Genomic DNA, 26207 nt, shown 5'->3' with positions numbered 1-26207 from the left:
AAGTCAAATTTGAGCGCATCGTGTTTTCCCAACGTACAGTTTTGAATAATCTTACAACAATATGTTATGACTCATATGCTAATCATTGAAACATTGCTGCCGTACGACAATTACCAGTGGCAAACAGTGGCGCCATCTATCATGCAAATCATTCAAAATGTATGGAATGTTCGCTCATTTTAGTGGCTGTGCGACCACGTGTTTGACTGATTCGGGATAGAGAGAGAGAGTGAGAGAGATGGGTCGTCACTAATTTTATCGTTTAATCCATTTAGCAGTGCCGTGCATGGTGGGCCAGTCGCAAAGGATGGGCTAAACCTATCTGGGCATCTCGCAGATTCTCGATGAAATTCTATCAAACAGCAATTAGTTTCGCTACAGCGCTACCCCTCGCTGCACGCGCTCCTGTCGCTCGCCCTGTGCTGCCCAATTTAATTCAATTTGTCGTCCGCAAGTGAAGCCGCGGCTGCAACCGTTTCAACTGGCCATAACTAATGTGCGCGGGGCATGTGTGTGCGTGTGAGCTAGTCGGGAGCGTAATTGGCGACTCACTTACATCGCCCCTGAGGGATGCTTGAGGTTAAAAGGTGCGGCTGGTTGAGATGCAAAGTTTTATGCAAAGGTTTAACAATTAAGTTGGATACCAGCGGGTGTTGCGATTACTTTCCAGTAGATGACGCACACGCACCGTGAAGACCCCCTTTTGCTGCCTTCCGATTCATCGATAATCCTCGCAAAGCGTTGCAAGCTGCACAGCTGCGATGATCGCTGGATGCTCCGTCCCGACCATCCGTCATCCAACACGTCTGTGCAACATTTCAAACACCTCCTCCGTGCCTGCCGGGCGCGAAATAATGGCTCACGGGATCTGGCCGTACCTAGAATTGTGATTTATTTCGCAGGCGCCCACTCCTTCCATCCCGGTTCGCCCAGCCCGCACCGCCCAATCGAATAGCATTAAAAAGTTTGCCCAATCCTTGCTAAGCTGATTAAGATTCTTCACTTGGGAAAGCTTTTTGCCTACTGGGCCGGGTAGCAAAACAAGAAAACGGACCCCACCAGTTGGCACACATTTTGGACGCAAAGAAGCACGGAGATGCTCCGTACTCCGTGTGCTGAATCACTTTCCCATACAGTGCGATGTTTATCAACCATAAGTTGGGGGAAAGCAGGAGAAGCGTGAAGGAAAGTGAAGCCGGCAAGATCTTATAAAACCGAGCCACGTGGGCGAGTGGTGACATTTTTCAGCGAAGTTAATTTATTTGATTTCTCTCTTTGCAGTACACTTCTTCTCTGTACGAAGCACACACACACACACACGCACATATGGCATTAGTCCGAGATGTTATCCGTTGAGTAAAAATTCACCGCACCATACGATAGTGCTTTCAATTTGCCGACCCTATGCCCGTACTCGGTGTTTCTGTGTGTTTCCAGCAAAAACGTGACCAATGATTCGCCATTTTGCCCTGCATAGGGCCAGAGGAAAGAGGAGGGGGGGGAGATGCAATAAGGTAGAACACCGGACACTTGACCAGTGAGAGTGTGTGTGAGTACACGCAAACTTGGGTTTGCCCGAGAAGGGAAGAAGCTGAACGTCATTGCACTGCTTGTTTTAGGACACTCGGCAGCTTAGGCAACAGCGTAAAAAGTATTCTTTTCGGATAAAAAGATAAAAAGAACACATCAGTGTACAGGACACAAGAGAAAAAGCTTGAAATGCAACAGCTAAAACACTAAAAGGAATATGTGAAACGTATAAAATGAGTGAAAAATTATAATGTTCAAAAAACACAAAAATTGAAGGTTAAAAAGCTAATCAAATTAACAAAAACAGGAAAAAAAAAGTAAAAAAGATAACTGCTACATAAACGAGTAAACCAGTAAACAAGCTTAAACAAGCGTTAAGGACAAATCTCTCCAATAACAACTGTACAAAGGAATAGAAATGATTCGTAAATAAATGAGAAAATGTAAATGAAACATAACGAACTTACTAAACGACTTCTGGCCGAGTCCATCACATCAGTCAATAAAAATGCAAACAGCTGAGTACCTTTTTGCCCTGATTAAACGTTTCATGAGTTTTAGTTTTTCCTGGTCAGTCCGGCAATCTTGACGTTGAAAAAAACACACCCACACACACACACACTTAACCCACACCCAAATCACTTCACTCAGCGTGTGCAGGTAATTGATTGGAAATTAATGCTCGCTCCATGACTGGTTCGTTTTGAGCTTTTTCTTTTGCGTTGTCTAGTTTTCCGTTTTTTTTTTCTATTTTTGTTCTTAGTCGCTGATGCATCCCTTCACCTTCAAAACCGGATTGATATAAACTACAAAAAAAAAAACAAAAAAGCTCGAAAGACTGGCTGTGATGGTGACGAAGAAAGACTGAGCCTACACGGTAGGATACTGCAAAAGTTTTTCCCTGCTTGGTATGATTTATTTGCCCTCGAAGAAGAGAAGGCGTACACATTTTAATGCATTGGCGGTTGGCGAAGGATGAAGAGAATAGCAACCAAGGGCAAAGGGTAGCCATTTTACGTATCCAATCGAGAGGAACGCTGCCAAAGGGAAATGAACTCTTGCCTCGTCATGGCGTGCTACATGTTAGAATTTTGAATGTTTTTTTTTCGTGAGTTCTTTAAAATTCCTAGATCTGCTGTAGCAGCGATCTTCACAGGCATCGTAAATAGATGGGATGCTCTTCTTGGTACCTTGACGCAAAGTCTCGCACCACAAGCAACACCTAAAATGGTGAGAATTGTGAGGAAAAAAAGCTCCTAAAAACTCTATCTTTAACATATGGCCTATGATGAGGAAACCAACCCTGTAATGCCGGTTTATGCCACTAAATTGTACACATAGTCACGTGCTGCCTCTTGGCCTCGAGTGAACATTCTAAGTAGTGGTGGGAGTTCCGAGTCGAAACTCCGAATCGGAATCGGATGCCTATTCCGTGTTCGGAATCAATTTCGAAACCGATTCCGAATTTTTAATCGATTTCCGGAGCCGATTATGGATCTGATTCTGAAACCGACTACGATTACGCCTTCCATTCCGGAATCGGCTTCGGAATCAGAATTGTTTCCAAATTCAGAATTGGATCTGGAACCAGAATCAACTCGGGAATCGGTGTCAACTTCGGAATCAGAATCAGAATTAGCTCTGGAATTATAATCAGGCGTGAAGTTGAAATCTAAAGTTTCAGTAAATTTGAAGGAATTCAGAATCTCAGCAGTAGTTTTAAAATCTTCTCGGCTATTTTTACAATCGTAGCAGCATATAACCCAACTCCCTGTTCCCATGGAGATCCAAAAACCGACTCCATTTGCGGAGACGATTCTGATTTCGGAGGTGATTCTGATGTTGGAGCTCTGGAATCATAATTAGCTCGGGAATTGTTATCAGGTTTGGAATTGAAACCAGAATTTCAGTAAATTTCGAGCAATTCAGAATTTTGGAGGTAGATTTGGAATTTTTGCGGCTATATCAACCAATACAATTTTGCTATTTGCAGATCGCTTTGAAGTTTCTTAGAGTGAACTTTCTGTTTCCTTTCTTATCCTTGATTATCCTTCTTTCTGCGTTTTCCAAGACCCTTCATGTTTCAAGAATTAGTTTTTACCTTTTTTATCTTGTTTAAGTAGTCTTGCCTCAAACTTTTGTGGAATTCTTTGTACTAGGAGATTTATACTACGACTAGGATAGCATAACATTTAGTTACTTAATTAATCATATTGTTAAACATATTAGACAATATGCAGACAATTATATTGAATTATATTTCCGACACCATTTCTGGACACGATTTTGATTCCGGAGCTCGATTCCGGAATCGATTCAGGAAACTGATTCCGGACCTACTAACCGGATTCGCACTTCGGAGCTAGCCGGAATAAATAAATAAATAAATTCTGACGAAAACTTCATTTTTACCATCACTAATTCTATGCTCATTACAGGGTTGGTCACCATATCTGAACATGTTGGCACATTTTCTCGAGCGTGTGTAAAGAGATTGCAGAGTGGAAAAAAAATCACATAAAATAAAACAGAGAATGTTTCGACTGGAGAAAGTGTGGCAATATTCTCCGATAAAGTGAACACCCCTGCAAAAGCTTTCTATTGCAACGGTCAAATCAAACGCAACGGTCCAGTTCTGACGCTTCGTGTTCATGCGTATGCACAGCAAGGGAAGTGACTGTGTAACAGCAGCACCACATGCGCTGTAAACACTTGCTACATGCGCTCACGCAACGGCAGTCATTGTGAACATTTTTAAAGTTTTACAAAAACATTGCCATTCGTTTAAAAGTGTATCTAGCTCTTCTAAATATTAAGCAGAAAGTCCTGCAATTATGGTTTTATAACAAAACAAAACAAAAACAAATAAATGTTTCAATGTAGCCGTAAAACCCACCCATCTGCTATACCCTAGCAATGTTGCCTCAGCGTAACGCTTCCCTGCTTACCTGCCAAAGCCCTTGAGAGCTGCTGCAATCGATCGGACCGATGACGGGTTTCGAGTCTTTTCTCAACAAAACAAAAAGCCGGTGTTGTTTTTGCTTTCTTTCTTCGCCTTTTTTTTTGCTTTCCTTTTTATTGAAGTTTTATTTAGTTTCCGAATACGTAACATCTCGCTGTGTTTGTTTCTTGTATGTGTATTTTTTTTTTTGTATTCTTGCTACCACAAGGTAAAAAGAATGCTAGAGACATGCCGGACATTTTTTTCATTTATAGACCAAGAGGGGTGCTTGTTTTTGACCTCGTCATACCCCCGCTCCCCTCAAAGCCCCTCCCCTCAAAGCCCCTCCCCTCAAAGCCCCTCCCCTCAAAGCCCCTACTCATGCTTTATGCTGTCGTCAAGTGCATAGTGTTAAAGGCACGTGATTAACGCAAGCCGCACAAGACCGCCGCTAATTTATGATGAGTTTAGTACGTCCGATATTTATTATTCGCGTGATTTGATGTTGATGCTATGAGGCGTTCATTGGCTATTGCCGTTAAGTTTTAAAGGGATTGAAGAAGCGTTTTTTGCTTCAAGAATGGATAACACGTTTTGGGGAGCGTTGTTTTATCGAAACCGGCTTACTTAACCACAGCGAACTCAATTTCTGTAGGGACCAAAGTAGTCTGAGAGTTTGAGAAATGAAATACCGAATTTTAGCGTGTATAACGACCCCCTTTTAGATCGAAATGACCAAATTGACGAGTAGTAACGTTTCGAATATCCCTGAGATCCTATTACCTTCAATTACATAAAAAGATAGTCTAGTTCATTGGTATCCATAATAGATACTAGAAAAAGCAAGAAGTTTGCCAAAGAAAAAGTATAAGGAACAAAGCATGAGGCTCAAATACTGAGGAAACAAATGATTGCACTGGTTCTTTAAATTGACGATTCAAATGAATTTGTGGAAGGAAAACAGAAACCTCATAAGCATGAGGTGTAAAACTCAAGCTCAGAATTATACCAAAAGAATACGAATGTACACTGATGGCCTTCCATTGACTTGTAAAGGTCTGAATCAAAATTGGAAACATGAACAAAATTATTTTTGTATTTTGTAAAAACTGTTTTCAAAAATATTGCATAATTCATCAAGAGAGACGTTATACACGCTAAAACACGGTATGTTGCGAATTATATCGCATATATGGACAGTTTTTCTCAATTTTTTGCTATGCATTCGATCTTGTCCTTGTTCATGCGTTTAGGGTCGTATGCATCGGATCTACATGGAATTGTCATGGAATTGTCTTTTGTTTTAAAGTTGAGTTTTCATTCATTCGTCGTTTGAAGCAAAATTTTGATTCTTTTTATTGAGTCTTCATTTGAAAGTTGTTTTGGGTCATATTTGTAACCGTCAATCACGAGTTTTCACCGTCTTATATCATACTTTGACGGTCTATGTCCGGCAAGAAGATTACAATGTAGCGATTTCGGCTTTGATCATATATATTCATTTGATTGGTGAATGTCAACGGATTTTTCTCGTTCAAAGATTGATTGATCGAAAACAACTCATATGTTCAATTTTTCAGCACGTATCTTTCACGATTGTTTGTCCAAGTCCAGCACCAAATTGCGTAACTTACTTCCCCATTAGTGTTTAACTAATTGTTGTTACTCACAGAGCTATCTTTTGTTGCGTAACAATAATACTCTTTGTACATAAATTATAACTAATTTCTAGGACGGCATTTTGTGATACTTTTCGTTCTTGAACTGTTGAAACATTTGCACTCCACCATCTACGATGCAGTTTTTCCCGCTTTTTCCCAATTTTTTTACGCTATACAATCCGAAACCCCCCAGCAAAAATTTACCAGCCTATTCGGCCAAAGCTAACAACAGAAACTGGTCCTGCAGCAACATTTACTGCGGGAGAAAAACCGTCCACCGCTGCTTGTATGCGACCCGTTGCACGCATCGTATACAAGAGTTCATCCCCCGGCAAAGCACGATTCATGCACGCGCGGCGAACCCCAGACCCAGGAGCCTTTTCCCAATTGTTTACGCGCTCGTACTTTTGATGCATTTTGGCCTTCTTTTCTGCACAGCATTCCCGCGACCCCATCCAGGGCCGATTATGTAATGAAACTAGCCACGAGCGACAAATTGTTTGCCTTTTTTTCACTGCCAAACCGAACGCAAACACAGTTACAAAAGCGTACGCACGCGTTTCTTCGCACGCAAATCAATATTTTACAAATTTCTGCCCACAAAACCCAAAGCCCCGTTCAGGGTGGATTTGTTTGCATCCGTCTCGTTCACTCTGCCGCAGCCGGTTACGAGACCGGAACAAATAGGAGCGTTCGGAGGGTTCAGACCGCCCGGATCACGGCTGAATGTGTGGGCCTGCACGATTTAACGCTTTTTACTCAATTTCTTAACCAAATCGGCCATACTTCACATTAATAGAATTACATTTTTATCGAATTTTTACAAACAAAATCTCTTCTCTATGACGTAATTGGTTTTTTTTAAGTGACGTTCGTGTGATGTTAAATTCCGGTTTCGTGTCGTTTACACTGTACCGTTTGAAACGTTAGACGCGACACGCCAAGACAGCAGCACAAAATGCAAGCATTTTGGGGTATTTTTTACAGAAATATTGCTTCATTTGATAAAATCTTGCATGTTTTAGCTTTTGCCAGGTTTATTGACGCAATTTGATTGTTGTTTCTGGAGCAATGCACGAAAAAAACGGGATTCCGTTCAATTTCTACTATGCTGTCAGTGAGTAGACACACGGACCTGTACAACATTTTGCCTAGCTTTTGTAGAAATAATAAATAAATTGACTTCAAAACGTTGCACTTTCTTCTTTCAACCTCATACCAGCGAAACATTGTTGAGCGAGGTCATCGTTTTTTCCAAAATAGGCAGAGGTGGGTACTATTTCAAAGCGAACTCTTCGGCATTTGATCGTGCCAACGATATTAGAAACCCTTAAGGGGTTTCTCCTACTGAAAACGTTGCAGTTTAAAAGCCTTACCTTAGGGTAGAGGGACACATACAAACTCTTGAAATGGGAAGTCAATAGATGTAAGAAGGGTACAGTCCTGCCATGGTTGAAGTTGGTTTTATTTATCCTCAAAACAAGTTATGGGTTTCGTACATTTGGTCCCGGGTTGAATGATTCAATGTTATTGCTCTCACCAAGTTAGTTCCGTTTGTCTTTTGTTGACAAGAACGATGGTTCTTGTCGCTAAGTTCCTGTTTTGGACTTCCATGTACAGACGGTCCCCGAGATACACGGTTAATGGGGACCGAAAACTGCTGCAAAATACCGCGTATGTTGAATTTCCGTATAAGTCGTATCTCGTGATTCCAGCCTAAAAATCAAACATTTTCGTGTAATTTTGCATGTACAGGGTGGTTTTAGCCACTTAATCAATTATTCGATATGATTCTGACTGAATTCAACAGTTTTCATCCATTTGAAATGGTTTTTTACATTCGATCAAAAGGGAAAATATTTGTAATTTGACAATTGATGTGTCAACTCAGTACAATTTGCTCACAGAACTGTAAAATTTAGAAAACCGCGTATCTCCGAATCCGCGTATAAGAGGTACCGTCGGGGACTACCTGCACATACTGTTTCTACTTTGGGTTAGAATGCATTCACTGTTCCTGCTTATGGTTACGATGTATAAACTGTTCCGACTGTTAACTGTTTGTCCATCTTTCTCTACGCTATGCTTTTGATGAAAGTTGCTAAGTGTTCTTGGATCACTTTCCTCGTAATTGTTTTGTATGTCAGCCGGTCTCGTAGTACAGTCGTCAACTCGTACGACTTAACAACATGCCCGTCATGGGTTCAATCCCCAAATAGACCGCGCCGCCATACGTAGGACTGACTATCCTGCTATGGGGGGGAATCAATTAGTCACTGAAAGCCAAGGCCACTAGTGGGTACAGGCAGGCCTTGACCGACATCGGTTGTTGAGCCAAAGAAGAAGAAGAAGATGTTTTGTATGAATGGTGTGGCCTGAACCCTACCAGGTGTGTTGCTATAGCGTGATCTGATTTGCAGAGTATGTTATAACGTACGTGTAGTGAATATTGTGCGTTATGTGTAGCAGATATGCTTAAACAACATGCTCTTTGTAGGTTCAAGCGCTATATGAACCGTCCTCCCGCAGCTTCAACTGACTATCCGGCTGCGTGGTACTCAATAGGCTTCGAAAGCCTTTGCAGGACTGCATAGGTCGTTGCGCCTAATATAAGAAGAGGAGAAGAGAGCTGGCTTTTGATTATGGTTCATTATATTGGAATTAAAAAACTAATAAATCTACCAGTTTCATTTTTTTGCAAACAATAGTCGAGTTTACTATATCTTCATCTTCTAGACGTGACGACCTACGCGGACATGCCTGCCTTTACATATGTACAGGCGTCTGAGACTTATGCAGGACCACCAATAAATAAAAGAGAAAAAACCGGCCCAAAAGGAAGCCGCAGCCGCGAAGGTTAACTGTCACAGCCCCCCGGTCATGCACGGCAATGCTGTCACAGCACACACTCTCGCCGGGAACTTCCGCTGGCACTTTGCGCAACTGCGCACCGGGGCCCGCCCGTGTGTGCGTGAGCGCCCGTACCGTGCGTGTACGGTACGGGCGGCCGCACGCACACCAGCAACCGGCCGCACTGGCACCGGAGGGTTCGAGGCAGCGAAAATTTCTACCAACGTTCACTGTTCTTCGATAAGTTGTCGACCGCGTTTTGAAGTGAGTAGAGCTCCCGGAATCACATACCCAAAACCGACCGTGCTTGCGTGTGTGTTTGTGTGTTGTGTGTGTGCGCGTACATGTGTGTTGTGTGCGCGCGTGTGTGTTTCCCATCCCCATTTACACTTTGTAAAGTAAAGAGCACATTTTGCAAAACGAAAAGAAAAAGGGACACTTTGCGGCACTGTGGTATTGTGGCTATTTGGTTCTTTTTTTGCTGTTTTTAGTTTAGTCCCGCAGAATCGCCCCTCCCCGCAGCAAGCTCAACAGGCAACAATCAAACCCAGCGAGACAGCAGCGAAGAAACTCTTGCCCTTGCCGGCATTTAAAAAGGCGTTTTCTGCTCCTTCTCGGCTCGTGGCGGCCATATTTTCTGCACGCACACGAGCGCGCACACACACACCCGTTAGCGAGAGAGGTGTTCATTATCTCTCACCCCCCGCACCGTCCAAAGGTTCTTTATGTAACCCCGGAAAATGGTTGTGTAACCGACTAGTAAAGATTCGGAAATCAGGCTTTTGCCGACATAAACCGACCGGCAATGCTTTAACGGCTATTTAAATGCTTCTTTGCCACTCTGGAGGAACAATGCAATCCAACATAATAAAAAACCATCAATGGAAGAAAATCGTAACTTACGTAACGCCACACACCCTCGGTGGCCGGGGTGTGAAGCTCCAAGTCTGCCGGTTTCTTTTTCCAGAATTCTCACTTGCAAGCGCCCTCAAAGCACTGGGAAAACAATTTTCCTCGTTTTTTTTTTGCGGGCGAAACAAATTTTCGCATTGCCCGCCTGCCTACTCTTTTTGTTTCTCAAGTGATGCTCTTTTACCATTCCAAGTGGAATTGGGAAGTGGTGGTGAAACGCATAATAAAATGGTTGCACGCGCACACGGACGTGGAGAGAGATCTAACCTCAACATTTTCGCGTTGCTGTGTGCAACCTTTTCGGGATTAATTTAACGGGTTGTATTTTATCGTTTTTTTTCCTCTCTCTCTTCCTTTTGTAGGTCCTTCAGGTACCAGTAAAACCTAAACTCAAAAAACAACATCATCATGTTCGTCTCGTCGGCCGCCCGCATTGCCCCAGTTGCCCGAAGCCTGGTAAGTGATGTGCCAATACCACCTTCCTACCTACTGCATTAACTCCGGAAAGAACGACGTGTGACAAGATATGCCAAAAATACTATTTTCCACCCTTCTTGTTACGTAACAACTCGTACAATCTTGCCCTCCCCCTCCCCGAGCAGCGAGTGTGAGAGAGAGGAAAAAACAGAGAACACGAGGGGCGTCCGTTACGTAACAGTTTCAAATCGATCTCGCTAAAGCAAGCGACAAAGTATCGATTTAGCTGCCTGCAACACCGGCATTTTGTCCTTTCCGGATTTAATTTAACAGTAGAAAGTGGATTTTTTTGCCTTTTTCTTATTTCCTTTTCCACACACACACACACAGGTCCTCAACGGAACCAAGGCGTACATCCGACCGATCAGCAGCGCCGTCATCTCCCAGAGCCAGACGCTCGCTGCCCAGAACACAGCGCCCGTCGCTCTGCTGCCACAGGTCCGGTCATTCCAGACTACCCCGGTCACCCGTGACATTGACTCCGCTGCCAAGTTCATCGGAGCCGGTGCTGCCACCGTCGGTGTTGCCGGATCTGGTAAGTGGCTCGCTCGCTCGCTTTTGAGACGCGTTAAATGTAACACACCCTCCCAATGTTTTGCCCCCCCACTAACCCACAGGTGCCGGTATCGGAACAGTATTCGGATCGCTGATCATCGGTTACGCAAGAAACCCGTCGCTGAAGCAGCAGCTGTTCTCGTACGCTATCCTGGGCTTCGCCCTGTCTGAAGCCATGGGTCTGTTCTGTCTTATGATGGCTTTCCTGCTGCTGTTCGCTTTCTAAATCCTTTATCTCCACACAAACCATCCCCCCCTTCCCCTTCTACATAATCGGACGCAAACCCCGGTGATTCGTATGGATGTGTATGGGAGAAGACACACAAACACATATTTGATAACATGACAGCAAATCATTGCATTCTCTCTCAGGAGGAATAAATAGTTACTGCAGGTGCAAAATCGATGCCGTTCGACGACCTCTGTCTTAACAAAACCTTAGGGAGACGGGGGAGAGAGAGAGACCCACCACCCGGCGGGGAGGTTGTGCCCGGTGTGTATGGGGAAAAAAACGAGACAAGAGCAAAATCTAAGGTACAACCAACATGCAAACACAAAGGACACTCCACACAGACACACATCCACACGATCGCTCCTTCGTGTTCTCACGGAAGACTATTGTGTGCGTGTGTGTACGTGTGTGTGCGTCTGAAAGCCTGAAGGATCTCGGAACAACGATTATGACCGCTTGAAAGGCAGTCACCAGGGAAAGCGTGTTCAGCACTCTCCAGGATGGCAAGGGGGCGGCGAGCAGGAGATAGCAGTGTGTGTGTGTGTCTCCTTGCCTCGCACCCCCTTCATAGTCCTTTTTGTAGACCACATTTACCATCACGACAAAGAGCTCCCCCCGTTGTAACCCCACTTTTTAGCATACGATCGCGACGCAGCCTTTTTCCCACACACAAAAAAAAACCCCTTCATTCCGCCCTGTGCCGCCAACAACGAGGCAGTGATACCTTTCCGTGCTCCCCACAGCCGCCGCCGCCCCCCAGGTGGTCTGTTGTGCGTGGGCGTTTTTTGTTCGGTGCGTGAGATTTATTTTTCAAATCTTACCATTCAGTGTGTGTGGTGTGCAGGGGTGACGTGTGCGTGCCTGGTGACGCTCATATTTGGGAGGATTTGGGCGGCCACTACCCACCCACAAAATGCCACCCTTTGCCCGCTCACACACACCCGTCGTTGTGGGGGGGTTTTGTTTTCTCATCCGCGGATGGGTCGGGCACGAAGGGGGGGAGTGGGAAGCAGGTTGCGGCGGGGAGAGGGGAGTGGAGTGTTGCCACCTTTCCCTGCGTTTTCAGAAGACACAAGAAAAAGAAACGCTCCAATAACATCGGAACAAACAGAAGAATAAGAAGCAGAAGAAGAAAACAATTATGAGTTACAAACGCGCGCACGTTAGAAGATAAAACAAAGAAAAAGCAGCGAGTGGTGATCCATATAAAGTAAAAGAATAAAGATTGAGACTAGTTACTGGTACAAAACTGAAAAAAAACATGAATTTCGAGAAAAGTGTGTTTTATGTGTCCACCCCCACATCCCCCCGGACCATCACTGTGTGTGGAAATGTTGGGGGGGGGTCACACGTGGGACAAAAGGAAGCATCCGAAAGTCAACAAAGTGTTTGGGTCGTGCGAACTGGAATAGAAATGCCAGACAAAATCCTGCAAGAAAGTGAAAAATCGCATTAGAAAAAAAATCTAGTAAGAGAGGTTGCCTCCGATGCGTTACTACACCCAGTAGTGAGGACAGCACGGTTCTGATGATTTTCCATCCGCAGTCTTGCCGCTCCCTGTCACATAATCCACAATTTATTCATTTCTTTTTGCCTCTTAAAATAACATTTGCTTTCTCCGTGCCTAAATAATGGCACGACAACATGTAATGTCCAAGTCGCATACGGAAATCGGTAGCGAGGAAATTAGGAAAATTCCACCGGAGGAGAAAACAAATCTTTCATAAATTCCTCTGCAAATGTTCCCTTTTTCCTATAAGCGATTTCGGGGTGGTTTTTGATTCCCCCTACCCTCCCTCACTGCTTTTTCATTTAACCCAATTTTGAAAGGAGGCCTTGCAATGGGCGACATACAGCTTTATGCGGTACCTTCACATACCGGGAAGGGCGAATGCGGGAGAAAACGACTTCTCTTTCGTACCTGTGTCCCATCGCACAGCACCAGCACACACACACACAAATGCAAACAGTGCTGCACAGGCGACAGCCTTCCAGTCGTTTCCACTGCTGCGTGGGACGTTAACCCTGTCACTTGCAACCAAAAAAATCATATTTCAGGAAACCGGCCTACCCGGGCAGCCAGCGACTTGGACTTGGAAATTGAATAAATCAAATTTTTATAACTATGCAAAGTTATATTTTATATTTATTTAGTTAATTTTTATAACTATGCATTGATTCAACTCGGATTTTTTTTTTGGAAAAAAGTACAAAACGTAAAAAAACGTTTGTTTAACTACTTTACAAAAGTTTAATCACAAAATGACTTTAATGGTTTTGAGAACTGTATATTACACGTCTTGCATACACTTTTTAGATTTTTTCCTCTAGTAAATAAAAAGATAAAGGAGGTTCCATTTGAATAAAAACCGTTACATTTTGATACTTGCTGGGAGAAAGACACCAGCATGAAATAAATTTCACTCACAATATTTTAATTCACTCTCTATACAATCTATAATCAACGTAACTTATCGATTGAGTCCATTTTAAGATGTGTTTTTACAATTGTAGCAAATGCGCATTTTATTAAATTATGATGACGGGTGTGCTGTAACGGTTTCTATTCAAATTTTTATCTTTTTTCTGACTCAGAGCGTTTTTATATACACGGAGACTGCTGGTGAGTGATGGTTGTGAGGTAATTGACGACCGGTTTCTCACGCCGGTGTGTGTACTGAAATGCCACAACTCAACTAAATGACGGCTCCAACGGCTCCGGGTGGGTCCAACGGCTCCTGGCGTCTCCGACTCCAGACGACTCCAGACGGCTCCAGCTGTCGACTAGCGGCTCCGGACGGCTCCGGCTGTCGAATGGCGGCTCCAGGTGGCTCCGGGCATCTTCGGACGGATATTTGTTTTTGCAGTCGTACAAACTTATTCTGTGGCGCTTGGGAAATCTAACCCAACTGCTTAAAATAAATAAAGGATGTATTTTCTCTTCCCCTCACCCCACCCTACATTTTCAACACTTCATTTCAAATGAGTTAAAAATTTCAAAACTTACCGAAAACTACCGATGAAATTTTGATGTTCCTACGAAATACGCCCAAACAAATCTGGCCACACTGGACGAGAACCGTGTCGTGCAGCAAACACTGCTGCACAGCCAACATTCTTCCAGTCGTTTCCACTGCTGCATGGGACGGTTAAGTACGTGTGGGGGGTTTTTATTGAGAGGAAAAAATGAATAAAAATGATTGGCGTAGTGAAAGGAAAACTGAAACAAGGGCTTAAAAACTGTAGCATGATAATTTTTCGTTGTTGCCCAATCGATGTTTTTACTTAAATAAACATGCAAATCAATCCAAAAATTACCCTACAGCATTGTTGCTGCATTGGCGATGATTGAAGAAAACTAAAAATGGCAAAAAAACAAAGCAAAACATCCCAAGGAGGGGGGGAAACAATCGGACCCAGCATGAGTGTGAACTATTGTTTTCTACCGCCGAAAACAGTTTTTTCATTCAACTTTATTCGGTTTCGGATTCAGAACATCGTACCATCATCGTGCTGCTGCATGGGCAGGCGGCCGCGTGTCACGTAGGCAAAATGCGCTGCTGTCAGCACTGTCAAAGCTGCTTGCTCATGCTGTCACGCGCGCGCAGCACACACACACACACTGACACCTTCGAGCTGTCAATGTACGGTGCTTTGTTCGCTGGTAGGCAAGAATCGCCCTTTCATTATCGCTTCACCGTAGAAGTCAGTCGTAATGGCGACCGTATCAGGTAAATAAAGTGAGCAAAAGCGTAATCCCACGGCGTCCCGAAAGTGCGAATCGTGCGTGACACGGTCCCCCCCGCTCCTGTACCGTTTTTGAGCAAGTCTGGCCTGTGGCTGGCAGGAAGGCTTCCTCCCTCGGAGAAAAAAACCATCGTGATGGTGGGTCATAATGATGAGGGGGGAAAGAAGTTAGAGGGCGATAATGTAGCAGCCACAAACCACTCCATCCGAGCGAGAGAGCATCGGACGGGCACTTTTAGGTGAACTGAACGTGGCGTACAGCGATGCGCGCGCGTGTGTGTGTGTATATGTGTACGTGACTACGTGTGTGTGTGTGCGAGTGGGAGCAAAATGGTGGCGCGCGAAACGGGCGCTACCGCTGGGGTGAAAGCGGGCGCTCCCGGCCCTGGAGCTTTCATGCGTCCCTTGTGAGGTTAAGTGCATTTTACGGGTTGGTCAGTCTGTGAGGGGAAACGGGGGTGAGAGTAGTAGGGCGCAGAAGAGGAACATTCCCGTTCGCTTGACTGTGTGTGTCCGTGGGGAGTAAAGGCTGGGGGGGGCGAGACGGTAGGAGGAGTGTAAAAACTCGTTCACCTTACCGCGTGGCTAAAATTGACAAATCTCCTGTCGAACTTTCTGTACTGTGCGTGTGTGTTAGTAAATGTGTTTGTTTGGGAGTGTGTGTGCGTGTGTGTGTGTATCATTATTTTTTTTGTTGCGCGTGTACGGAGTTAAGGAAAAAAAAGGTTGGCCTGCTGCTGCTCCCTTGGTCCATTTCCGTGTTCGTGTCATCTGGCAGACCCCGAAATTGTCTGCGCGGCCGAACGTCGAACCACCTGTGCACGATAATGGGGGTTTCATCTTCAATTAACCAGCCAGCGGGAGAGCACAAAAAAATCCTCCTCAACCCCAAACACACGCACGCACTAACACGTACAATATGATGGCAAGGACGGTTTGTGGAACAAGTTGTGTGCCATAAGGTGGGCCAACACAACAAAAAAGGGAACGGGATGATGGTACAAGAGACGAAGAAGAGATGGTGGTCCACTTTTCCACGTCAAGAGTGTGTGTGTGTGCGCGCGCTCGCTTTCTGGAACACAATTTATATAATTGCAAAAGCTGTCCAGCGGGCAAAATCCGTTCCGTTCGCCACCGATTTGCTGAGCGATGGCGAGAGATAGAGAGAGAGAGGGGAGGGGATAAAAGGAAAGAAGAAACGCAAACTGCGCCGTCGTTTCCGGGTCGCGAGACACCATTCCACGACACACAATTGTCACAACAATCAACGAAAGCCCCCCCCTCCCCCCTCTCTGACCCGCGCGCACACACACAGACATGCGCGCGAATGTGTGCCAAACTATCTTGCAATGGTCCAACGCGCACACCAACTCGGAATATGAGCGCCCACACACACACACACACACACACATCCAAGCACGTGCGAGCACACACACCAACGCACAGTTCGCTGGAAATCCGTCCGGAATCATGGCATCTGTTTCAAGCGGGGGGAAATATTACAATTATTTGGAAAGATAGTTGGAGAGGAAAGATGCACACATTTCGAGATAAATACGAACCAACGGTTCATTTGAATTAAAAACAAACACGGTCTGAGGAAACATGATGAAATATGCGCTTTCCCCACAGCGTTTAAATCTTTTTCACGTCATAAAATTGCGACAATTGGATAAAAAAGCAAGAGACAAAAATGTATCTTTGAATTTGATGAACTCAAAGTAAGGCGGCGCTCTGGCACCAATCGAACAAAGTCAACAATCACGACTTAGTTCGAAAAGCGCTCTTTCATCTGCTTGATGTCTCATCATATCATCTGTCATGATCAGTGCTGCAAAATGTCACTAGCAATGTCATAAAAAAATCTGACTGAAACAAAATCCATGTCAGCGTCATGTACTCAATTGTGATACTCAAAACGATTGGTGTGACCAATCCATGCATCGTGACATTTTTGCGACCAACGCTTGGTTAGTCATTATTTCATGACTTTTTTTTTGACTGTGATCAATTGTGCAAAATGTCTCGCACATATTCATGACAAATTCTGGCTGAAACAAAATAGTGTCAGCACCACGAGCTCTACTGTGATGATCAGAGGTGAGACTCACGCAGTTGATGAGACCATCACATGCTTGGTGACTTTTTTGCAGTCAATTGGTCGTGACATTTTCAGCCCATGATCATCACGATAGTAATGGGAAATATGCGGTCCGTGCGAGTGGTCCCGAGCAACAAAATGAGCATGTTTCCCTTGCTCTCTTTGACCCGACAGACTATCAAAGCAGACATAGCGAGAAAGAATGCTCATTTTGCTGCTTGGGACCACACGCCAAATATATTTTAAGAATGTCGTGTGATTATCACCGACAGAAGCACTGTGACCAAGTGAGTGACCAAGAGCTGGGTGCCACAAAAATGTCACTAAACTAAACTAAACTAAACTAAAAAAATGTGATTGGTCAACCAACTGTTTGGATCTCATCTCTGATCATCTCATTTGTGTACGTGAGGTGACTCAAAACTTTTTTTCAGTCATGAGTGTTGGTGACTGAAACAGTGGCATTAGGCAGCACTGTTCACAGCCGAAAAAAAGATGATGCTTTTGATGATTATTATTGTCATGATTATGCTTGTGACGGCATTAGGCTCAGCTTGTCAGTCGTAGTATCGCGTTGGACACAAGCATTCGCGTTCGACATGCCGTGACGCACTTTCATTGAGTATCAACAATGCTCATCAAGCTACCACGCATATGGCCATTGTTTTCGTTGGTGAATATCTCGTGATGCTCATGACATTTTGCAGTACTGGTCATGGTGCACTGTATTTCCAAATGCCCATCTTTTCATCTTGAAAATGAAGCATTTTCATAGTTTAAATAAATGTCCAGTTAGAGGGAGGAAAGATGCAACGAATAATCTGCTAATAATTCACATCAACAATAATAAAACAAAATAATGAAATTTGTAAACAAAGTAGTAAAATAAATAAATAAAAAAAAGTTTACAAAAAACCGTTAAAAGAAGGTCACGCACCAATCGCACTGAGGGGCAACAACAGCAGGGGCACTGACTTTCATCCACTTTCATGCTTACATTAATGATGCATTTGCATTTTCCCCCATCTCTTTCGCCCACGATAAGCAGGAAAAAAGGGTAAAAAGGTGAAAAAAAACAACAAGCTGTCCCTGGGTGAGTTTCTTACCGATGGGAACACGGCGGTGCCGAACCAGGTGCAGGTGGCGGTGCCAGTGAAGCTCGACTGGGCCGATGACGTGGACGACGACGATGACTATCGGGTGCGCACGCAGGTGATCGCGCTGCCGACGGCGCCGCGCGCCAGCCGCATCCTGAACGACGACTCGATACCCACCAGCCCGCCGTTCTCGGTCTACGTCTCCAACCTGCCGTACGACATCAACGAGAACGATCTGTACGACATCTTCGAGAACGTGGAGATCGTGTCGATGACGTTGCCGCGCGACGACAGCGAAACCTGGCGGCTGCGCGGCTTCGGCTACATCGAGTTCGCGACGCGCAACGACCTGATGGAGGTGCTGGCGATGCCGGAACCGATGGCGCGCAACCGGCGCATCCGCATCGGTCTGTACAACGAGAGCGACAACAAGCGGCGAAACAATCGGTACGACAACTTCACGTCCGGCGACAGCGACCGCCCGTCGTCCGGCGGGAACTGGCGCGACCGTCCCGACTCGGGAGCATCGCGCCCGATGGGCGACCGGGACGGCGGGGGCATGCGCCGCCCGTACAGCAGTGGCGGGGGCGGCGGTGGCTACGGGCGCGACCGGGACCGGGACGATCGGGAGCGGCCGGCCGGCGATGGCGGCGGCAACTGGCGGCTGGGCGAGCGGCCGGCGCCCCAGTCGCCGCGGGCCCCCGCAGCTATGATCGTGACCGCGAGGGCGGTGGCCGGGACGGCGGCGACCGTGGCAACGTGTTTCGCCGGGGGCCGGACAGTGGTCGCGGCCCGATCGGTGGTGCTGGCGGCGGCGGCGGCGGTATCATGAGACGCGATCCGGAAGTGCCGATGGAGCGACCGAAGCTGGTGCTGCAGCCGCGCACCCTACCCCTGCCGGAGCTGCCGAAGCCGGCGGTCGAGTCGGACGACGAGTCGGAGCGGGGCGGGCGCGGGGGCAGCGACGAGCAGCCGGCGGAGGCGGCGGAACCGCCGAAGCCGCGCCCGACCCCGTCCCGGCGGCGAAGGTGTTCGGCGACGCGAAACCGGTCGACACGGCGGCCCGCGAGCGCGAGATCGAGGAGCGGTTACGGCAGCAGGAGGAGGAGCTGCGCCGCAAGCGGGAGGCCGAGGCGGCCGAGGAGCGCAGCAAGCGGGAAGCCGAAAAGGAGAACCTCCCGGAGGGGGGCGGCGAGCAGCAGCCGGCCGAAAACGATGGCAAGGGTGCGGCGGCGGTGGAGGGCGTGAAGCCGGCGGTCCGTGGTACCAGCGCTACCCGCGACCAGCAGCAGCAGCAGCCGATTGCCAACTGGCGGGTGCGCAGTGCCGCCAGCGAGGAGGAGAAAGGTAAACCGAAGGCGGGGGAGGAGGACCGCATCCAGTCGCCCGCGCGGAAGCTGGGCCCGAGCGGAAAGTTTAACAGTAACAGACGCACCGCGGGTACGTACGGCAGGAGAAGGTTGGGCTGGGTTTCTGGCGGGGGTGGGCGTGTGTGCCAATTTTTTTGTTGCCCCCGCCCCGCTTGGAAGCAAAACCCGCCCACGTGCCGCCTGCTCGTATTTTTTTTCTTTCTCGTTTTTCGGTTTTGTTGTTTTTGGAGCCGATGCTTGTTTTTGTTTTCTTCTTTTTTCTTTCGATGTGTGTTGTGTGAAACTTTACGCACACAACGGTTTGCATTGCAATTATTGCATTGTTTTAACATGTTCTATTCCTACGTTTACTTTTCCATTCTCGCTAACCACGATTCAAGCACGATTTTGGTTTGTTTGCTCATTTTTGTTTTTGCTTTCATATTTCGATTCCCTTGTTTACTCTTTTTTCATCATTTACTAATTTATTTTCCTCATTTTGACAGTTTTTTTTACATTACTGCATTACTCTCTCGCAATCGTTGCATATCATCCGAGCTTGTTTGAATCTGCTGTTACTGCAAATGCCGCGTGGTTGTTGTTATTTGCCGCAGTTCTGTTTTTTTGCATTTCCGCGCTGTCGCTGCCTTTGAAACGCCTTTTCCCTTATTAATGCTGTTTTTCGCTCTCTCTCTCTCTCTTTTCTATGACCTTCCACAACGGACCACTAGACGATCGCCGAACGGACAATCGAGATCATCGGGATAACCGTGGCTTGAATCGCCCATCTTACAACGGAACTGGCCACAATCGGTAAGTTGTTTGCCTAGTAGTAGTAGCAGTTAGTGGTTGCCGCTAATGACTTGCTTGCTTGGATTATATCCATTACACCCTCTCCTCCCTCTCCTGTGCCTGTCTCTGTCGGCTCTGCGTGTGTGTGTTTCGTCATTCGTTCTCCAATCACGCTTCAATCGTTTAACTTTGTTCTTTCTTTTGTCTTTCGTCCCGTTTTACAGTAGGGCTTTGTACAGGTTTTAATTTTAACCATTGAATCCATTGTAACAGCTGAGTATTGTCACTCACTTTTCAACCATTGTAGCACTCATGTAATTTTCCCTGTAGCACGTGTGATGTAAACGTAATTTGGGCACGTCGTGATTAACAAAAAAAAAACAAAACAAAAAACAAAAAAATACAAAAAAATACAAAAAAACAAAAAAAATACAAAAAAAATACAAAAAAACACAAAAACACAAAAACACAAAAAAACACAAAAAATTAAAAAAAAAAAAAACAAAAAAAACACATTTAACATTCCGCTCAAATTGCGTGAATTTCTGGGGGTAACTTCACTGTAAATGCGTTTTTTTGTTGCTGTTTTTCTTGGCTCTAGACGGTTTAACGCCAACACCTAACATGAATCGCACGAAAAAACCATTTAAAAATCATACCGCCCTATATATTAACACTTCATACTACTTCCCGTACTCAGTGATTGAGCGTAGGTAGTGTTTTTGCGGCTCTTGCATACGAGGAAACGTAGACAATTCCATCAATTGCGGTACCGAACCCCTTTTCATCTTTGACTTTTCAACATTATAAAATATTGTTCATTTAATACATACGCAAACAAGAATCCTCGTTAAGAAGCTCAGGAAACGAATTTGCTTAAAGCGCCGGCGGCGGCACACCCATCATTCGTAGAGTCGTGTAATCCACCAATGCGAGAACAAACGCGGGTTTGTGTGACGGGAACAATCTTCAATCAACAAACACCATGTGCGAAAGAACTTGTGGCACCAGTAGATTGGACCCGTGCTGGCAGCGAACGCATCTATCCACCGAGACACACCGAAGTTTCCTGCCGCAAGTGAAAACCAAACCCACATCCGCCCAAAGCTCAATCTTCAATCAACCGACGGTGCGAACTCTTACGAATGTATGGCGTGGTTCCCGGTCATTGCAATTGGCTATTTTCCTCGGGCGAATGATTCCATTTTTGTTTTGTGTATGCAAATTGTGTGGAAATTAACTGAACTGAAAATTGTCCCCATAAAGAAGGGTTTTTGCGTCACAACAGAATAAACACAGATCTTTGCTGAGGAGGTTTCATGCTGAAATATTGCTTTTACTAAGGAATTTCCCTCATCGGTGTCGTCCAACGCCAGTGCTGCAACATGTCATGAGCATCACGAGAATGTTCACCAACGAAAACAATGAACATATGCGCGGTAGCTTGGTGATACTCATGATGCTGCCACTCAATGAAAGTGCGTCATGACATGTCGAACGCGACATGCGAAACTTTGACTGACAAGCCGGGTTTAATGCCCTCGCAAGCATAATCATGACATTTTCTGGCTGTGAACAGTGCTTCCAGTCACCAACACTCATGACTGAAATGAAGCTCAAATCAGCTCACGTACGCAACTGTGATGATCAGCAACAGTTGGTGGATCAATCACATGCTTGCTGACATTTTTTGTAGCACCCATCTCTTGGTCACTCACTAGGTCATGAAGTTTTTGGTCGGTGTTTGGGACCCTCATGTTGTTGCTTGGGACCATCCGCACGCCACGCATTCGTCATGACTGTCGTGATGATCACCGGCAAAAAATGTCGCGACAAAGCATGTGATGGTCGCATCAACTGTGTGAGTCTCGCCCCTGATCATCACAGTAGAGCTCGTGAGGCTGATATGATTTCATTTCCGTCAAAATTTAACATGACTTGACAACAACAAAACAGTCATGATAATAGTGACTGTCCAAGCGATGCTCTCAAAAATGTCACGAAGCATGTATTGGTCACACCGATCGTTTTGATGATGACTCAACTGGCCATCCCAATTGAGTACGTGACGCTGACATGGATTTTGTTACAGTAAGAATTCGTTATGACATTGACATAGTGACATTTTGCAGCACTAGTCAACGCTTTGTTTTGCAAACACTTGTCACTGCCCTTCGTAGGTTGGCTCCTCGTGTACATTTTGCTCTCTTGTATTAGGTGTGCATTTAGTTATTTGAACACTCTTTATTTTTTTTTTACTATTTTGCCAAGGTAAGCGATCATAAAAAATAACCATTATCACTGTCGAGAAGAAGAAAAAACGCACGCATACTGTGCTGCTTTGCTGAACTAATCCTAAAGAATGCATGTGCTAGATAGTAACAAACTAACAGTATCTCCTTTGATGCATGTTCATTTTTTAAATATTAAAAAATATAACTTTTGTAACACTATTCTCCATTCTCTCTCTCTCCCATTCTCGCGCGTGCTTTCCTTAACAACCGTCCTGCAGCGACAACGAGCGTGGTGGACGTGACCGAGGCCAGCCGCCCCGCGACACTAACCGCAACGGCGACGGCAAGGAGCGGCGCGACGCACCGAAACCGGCCGATAAGGAGAGGGAAGGCGTACCGAAACCACTGGAGGAGCGAATGCCCAAGTTCCAAGAGCCTACTGGACCGGTAATGATACCACTCTCTCCCACACACACATACACACACACACACACACACGTTCCTCACGTTAATGTGTTTGTTATTTTCTTTTTACAGAATCTTCAGATGAAGAACACTTTCGAAGGATTGTCAGCGGATGAAATTGATGACTGAAAAAATACCAAAACCACCACAAGCTCCATCACCAGTTGACCTCCCGAAAGGTGGAAAAAAGGGAAACAAGTTTACAGAAGAAGAAGACGAAGAAGAGGAAGCAGCAGGTAGAAGAAAATACGAAGAAGAGAAAAGGGCTACTAGTGAAGGAAAGGGAAGACAGCCAGAGGACATCATAAGACACACTCCCACACACACACACATACATATACACACACACACGTATATATAGATATGAACATTCAGCCCGGTCGGCCAAGGGGGAGAGTTTTTTAGGGGCTGTGAATTGCCACGCGCGCACTCGCTGGCCCCCCTCTGCCTCCCACTACCGCCACTCTACTTTGCACTGGGCTGGGCTCTAGCATATTGCTCAAATTTTTTTTTTGTTTTCTTTTTATAGTTTGATATTTTCGGCATCGTGTGTTTAAAAGTAAAAATCGTGCAGCGAAGAGAAAGCAGAATATTGAGCAGAAAAGCAGCAGCAGTAGCATTTTTTGTTTGTTTGTTTATGTTTTGTTTTTCGCCTATATTCATTTATTACGACACGGAAAACGAAACAAAGGAAGGGAAAGGAAACAAGGACAGACACACACACACACACACACACACACACACACACACACACACACACACACAGGCGTAAGGTGTGTGTGTGTGGTGTAAAGAGAGAAGAGAAAACTGGAATGAAACAACACTTTAACTTAGATAAAAATACACACACCCTTAGACACTTTAACACACACATATATATAAACACTCTCGTGCGTGCATAAGATTTAATGATCATTCTGCTTTATAAGAAAAAAAAAGAAACAAACAAACAATTCTAATAAATGTCTAAGACAAGACTCTTTCTCGGCAAAACTCCTCCCACGGCTACTCCACCACCAACCCACTCACACACATACACACACACACACACACGAAGAGGGCAAAGACTGATGTGCGTGCGAGTGGCTGACTGTGTGTGTGTGTGTATGCGTGCGTGCGTGCGTTTGTATGTACATTGGCCCAGGATCGCAAGTAGCTCATTGCAGGAAAAGCTCAGAGAACCGCGAATGAATGCAGGCCAATAATTGTGGAGCCAATATTAAGCAAACATAAGAGAAAACGGGGGGAGAAAGAGACAGAGAGAGAGAGAGAGAGAGAGAGAGAGAGAGAGAGATAGAGGTGAGACAAGATTAGCTAAACAAAAACAAAAAAGAGAAAACAAACAAAATAGAGATACACAAGCAGTGAATAACACACAATAAAGGGTGCGCCTTAAAACGCTTTAGAGTAGGACAATTTAAGTACCCAATACCGCTCAAACCCCGCTCTCTCTCTCTTTCTTTCTCTCCTCCCGCCCCCTCTCAAAAATGGGAAAGATCGAGAGCGCGGTAAAATCATGCGAAAACATCGGTTTGACGCGAACAAAACGATTATTTTACTTGTTTTCTTTCTCTCTCTCTTTCTCTTTGGGCGCCACAATCCTGTTGTCGGTTGTCAGTGATTTGATTAATTGACTTTGATTAATTGCCCATCCAGTCAAGGATAATGTCAGGTCGTTCTGCATATGAGGAGGAATCGGTCCACACACACACGGGGTTTGAACCCATGACGGGCATGTTGTAATGGCGTGTGCGAATTGACGATTGCGCCGGATGGTTTTTGTTTTTAAATTATTTACAATACAAATGCTCCTTAACACACACGCACACAATCACAGAACTCTTTAGTAGGTCAGCTTTTTTGCAAAAAAAATTCAAGCAAGAAAGTTTGTGTCAAGGGGGGAGGGGGAGAGGGAGTGATTGCGCAGGGAAATCCACCTCTTTCCCCTTCCTACAAAAAATAAGATACGAATGGTGTTTGTGTGTGTGTTTACCACTTTAAAGTTATTTATTAAAGGACTTTATTTCTCTTTTTGCTGGGCGTGTTTCGTTTCCTCTCTCTTGCCTCTCCCTCGTTCCCCATCTGCTCTGTTGACTAGGTAAAAGTTTCCCCTTTCTTCCCCCTCATTCCCCCAAGGCATCAATCGTCGTATACTATAGGGGTGCAGTAGGATAATTGCGTGTATGGAAATTATTTCAAAATATGTAACCTTTGCTTCATGTAATCTACGCCACACCCCATCCCCTCCCAGTCTCTTTTTCGAAATAAAAAAAAAGTAAAATGCGCACGACGCACATACACCCACACACACACACGCTGTGCTAGCCACAGGAGAGGTGCTGGTGGGTGGTGATGTGCGGTGAATCGGAGCTAATCGTTGTTTGCCCGTGAATAAAAGCATTCCATGATGACTGTATCTGAGTGTTCATGTTCGTTTTTTTTTTGTTATAAAAAGTTTATATAATCAGCTGACACCCGAGCGGTGGTGGAGATGCGCGCACGGCACACGACACACAACACGTGGCCGTCTGCGCTTTCAAACTGACCGTTGGAGCTGCTAGAGCTTGTGCGTATAATTTAACTAGCTTTTGTAGAAGTACGACAAGCTTGCTGAACTCAGCAGGATGAGAAGATGTTTTTCAAACAAATAAAAGTGTTCTCGCTTTATCGAAAATTCTTATTTGCAAGGTAAACAACTCATGTTTGTGCGCAAACGAAATGTGCGTTTTCGTGCTGTCAGATCAGGCGCAGTACCAGCATGACACATATGTCCTCTTCCCATTTGCATTTGGCATGTGTCACACACACACACACACAACCCTACTACTGAGGGGTGGGGTGTTGGTAGCTCAATAAAACAAATTTTTAACGCTTCTAGCGCATCAACAATCGATAGCGGCTCCAGATGTGCGCTTCCAGTCGCATCGGGCTGCGTTTTGTTCCCACGACAGGAGCGAAAAGTACATGATAATTGAAGAAAAAGGGCGTTTTTGGCAGGCATATTGACTCTTCAAATCCCCCTACCCCCCTCTTTCTCCTGCTAGATGCAGTACTAGAAGAGCGGCTGTCGGCAAAGCGCCCCCAATCAGCAAATCCGAAGTTATTGGAAAGCCGAGTGTGTGCCAAAGCGAGAGAGCATGTCTATGCTCTCTCTAGATTTTGGACGGCACAACGCCACTCGTGTAGCCTGGCCAAAAATGATGGACGAAAAAGGGGAGAAGGGGAAACCGATATCCTTCGAACGACACGCACACATGCATTTGC

General features: G+C 45.4%; 2 protein-coding genes and 1 long non-coding RNA gene across 3 annotated transcripts; 2 read left to right on the top strand and 1 right to left on the bottom strand.

Moving 5' to 3' along the window:
- Positions 1-7411: 7411 nt before the first annotated feature.
- LOC120906047 lies at positions 7412-9043 on the bottom strand. The gene is made up of 3 exons (XR_005740004.1): positions 8815-9043; positions 8570-8736; positions 7412-7848 (listed from the first exon to the last, which is right to left on the bottom strand). It is a non-coding gene; the product is annotated as an uncharacterized LOC120906047 (long non-coding RNA).
- A 91-nt stretch (positions 9044-9134) lies between these two features.
- Positions 9135-11243, top strand: LOC120906045 (ATP synthase lipid-binding protein, mitochondrial). Its single transcript, XM_040317447.1, has 4 exons — positions 9135-9246; positions 10257-10350; positions 10702-10906; positions 10989-11243. The coding sequence occupies exons 2-4, from the start codon at positions 10303-10305 to the stop codon at positions 11150-11152; spliced, it is 417 nt and encodes a 138-aa protein (XP_040173381.1). The 5' UTR covers positions 9135-9246; positions 10257-10302; the 3' UTR covers positions 11153-11243.
- A 3521-nt stretch (positions 11244-14764) lies between these two features.
- On the top strand, positions 14765-23132 carry LOC120905790 (eukaryotic translation initiation factor 4B). Its single transcript, XM_040316916.1, is given in 7 exon segments — positions 14765-14889; positions 18055-18801; positions 18804-19115; positions 19118-19543; positions 20184-20265; positions 22757-22925; positions 23016-23132. Coding segments are annotated over 7 exon segments (1809 nt in total). The 5' UTR covers positions 14765-14873; the 3' UTR covers positions 23073-23132.
- The last annotated feature ends 3075 nt before the right edge of the window (positions 23133-26207 follow it).

The sequence above is a fragment of the Anopheles arabiensis genome, chromosome X (assembly GCF_016920715.1).
Source record: "Anopheles arabiensis isolate DONGOLA chromosome X, AaraD3, whole genome shotgun sequence".
In the NCBI taxonomy this organism is placed as follows: Eukaryota; Metazoa; Arthropoda; class Insecta; order Diptera; family Culicidae; genus Anopheles; species Anopheles arabiensis.
Note: the sequence above shows the minus strand (reverse complement) of the source record. Positions and strands in the feature narration are given on the sequence as shown.

Coding starts and splice junctions, on each gene's coding strand:
- LOC120906045 (XM_040317447.1), top strand. CDS start 10,303: ATGTTCGTCTCGTCGGCCGCCCGCATTGCCCCAGTTGCCCGAAGCCTG. Junction 10,351..10,701: donor CCCCAGTTGCCCGAAGCCTG/GTAAGTGATGTG, acceptor ACACACACACAG/GTCCTCAACGGAACCAAGGC. Junction 10,907..10,988: donor CGTCGGTGTTGCCGGATCTG/GTAAGTGGCTCG, acceptor ACTAACCCACAG/GTGCCGGTATCGGAACAGTA.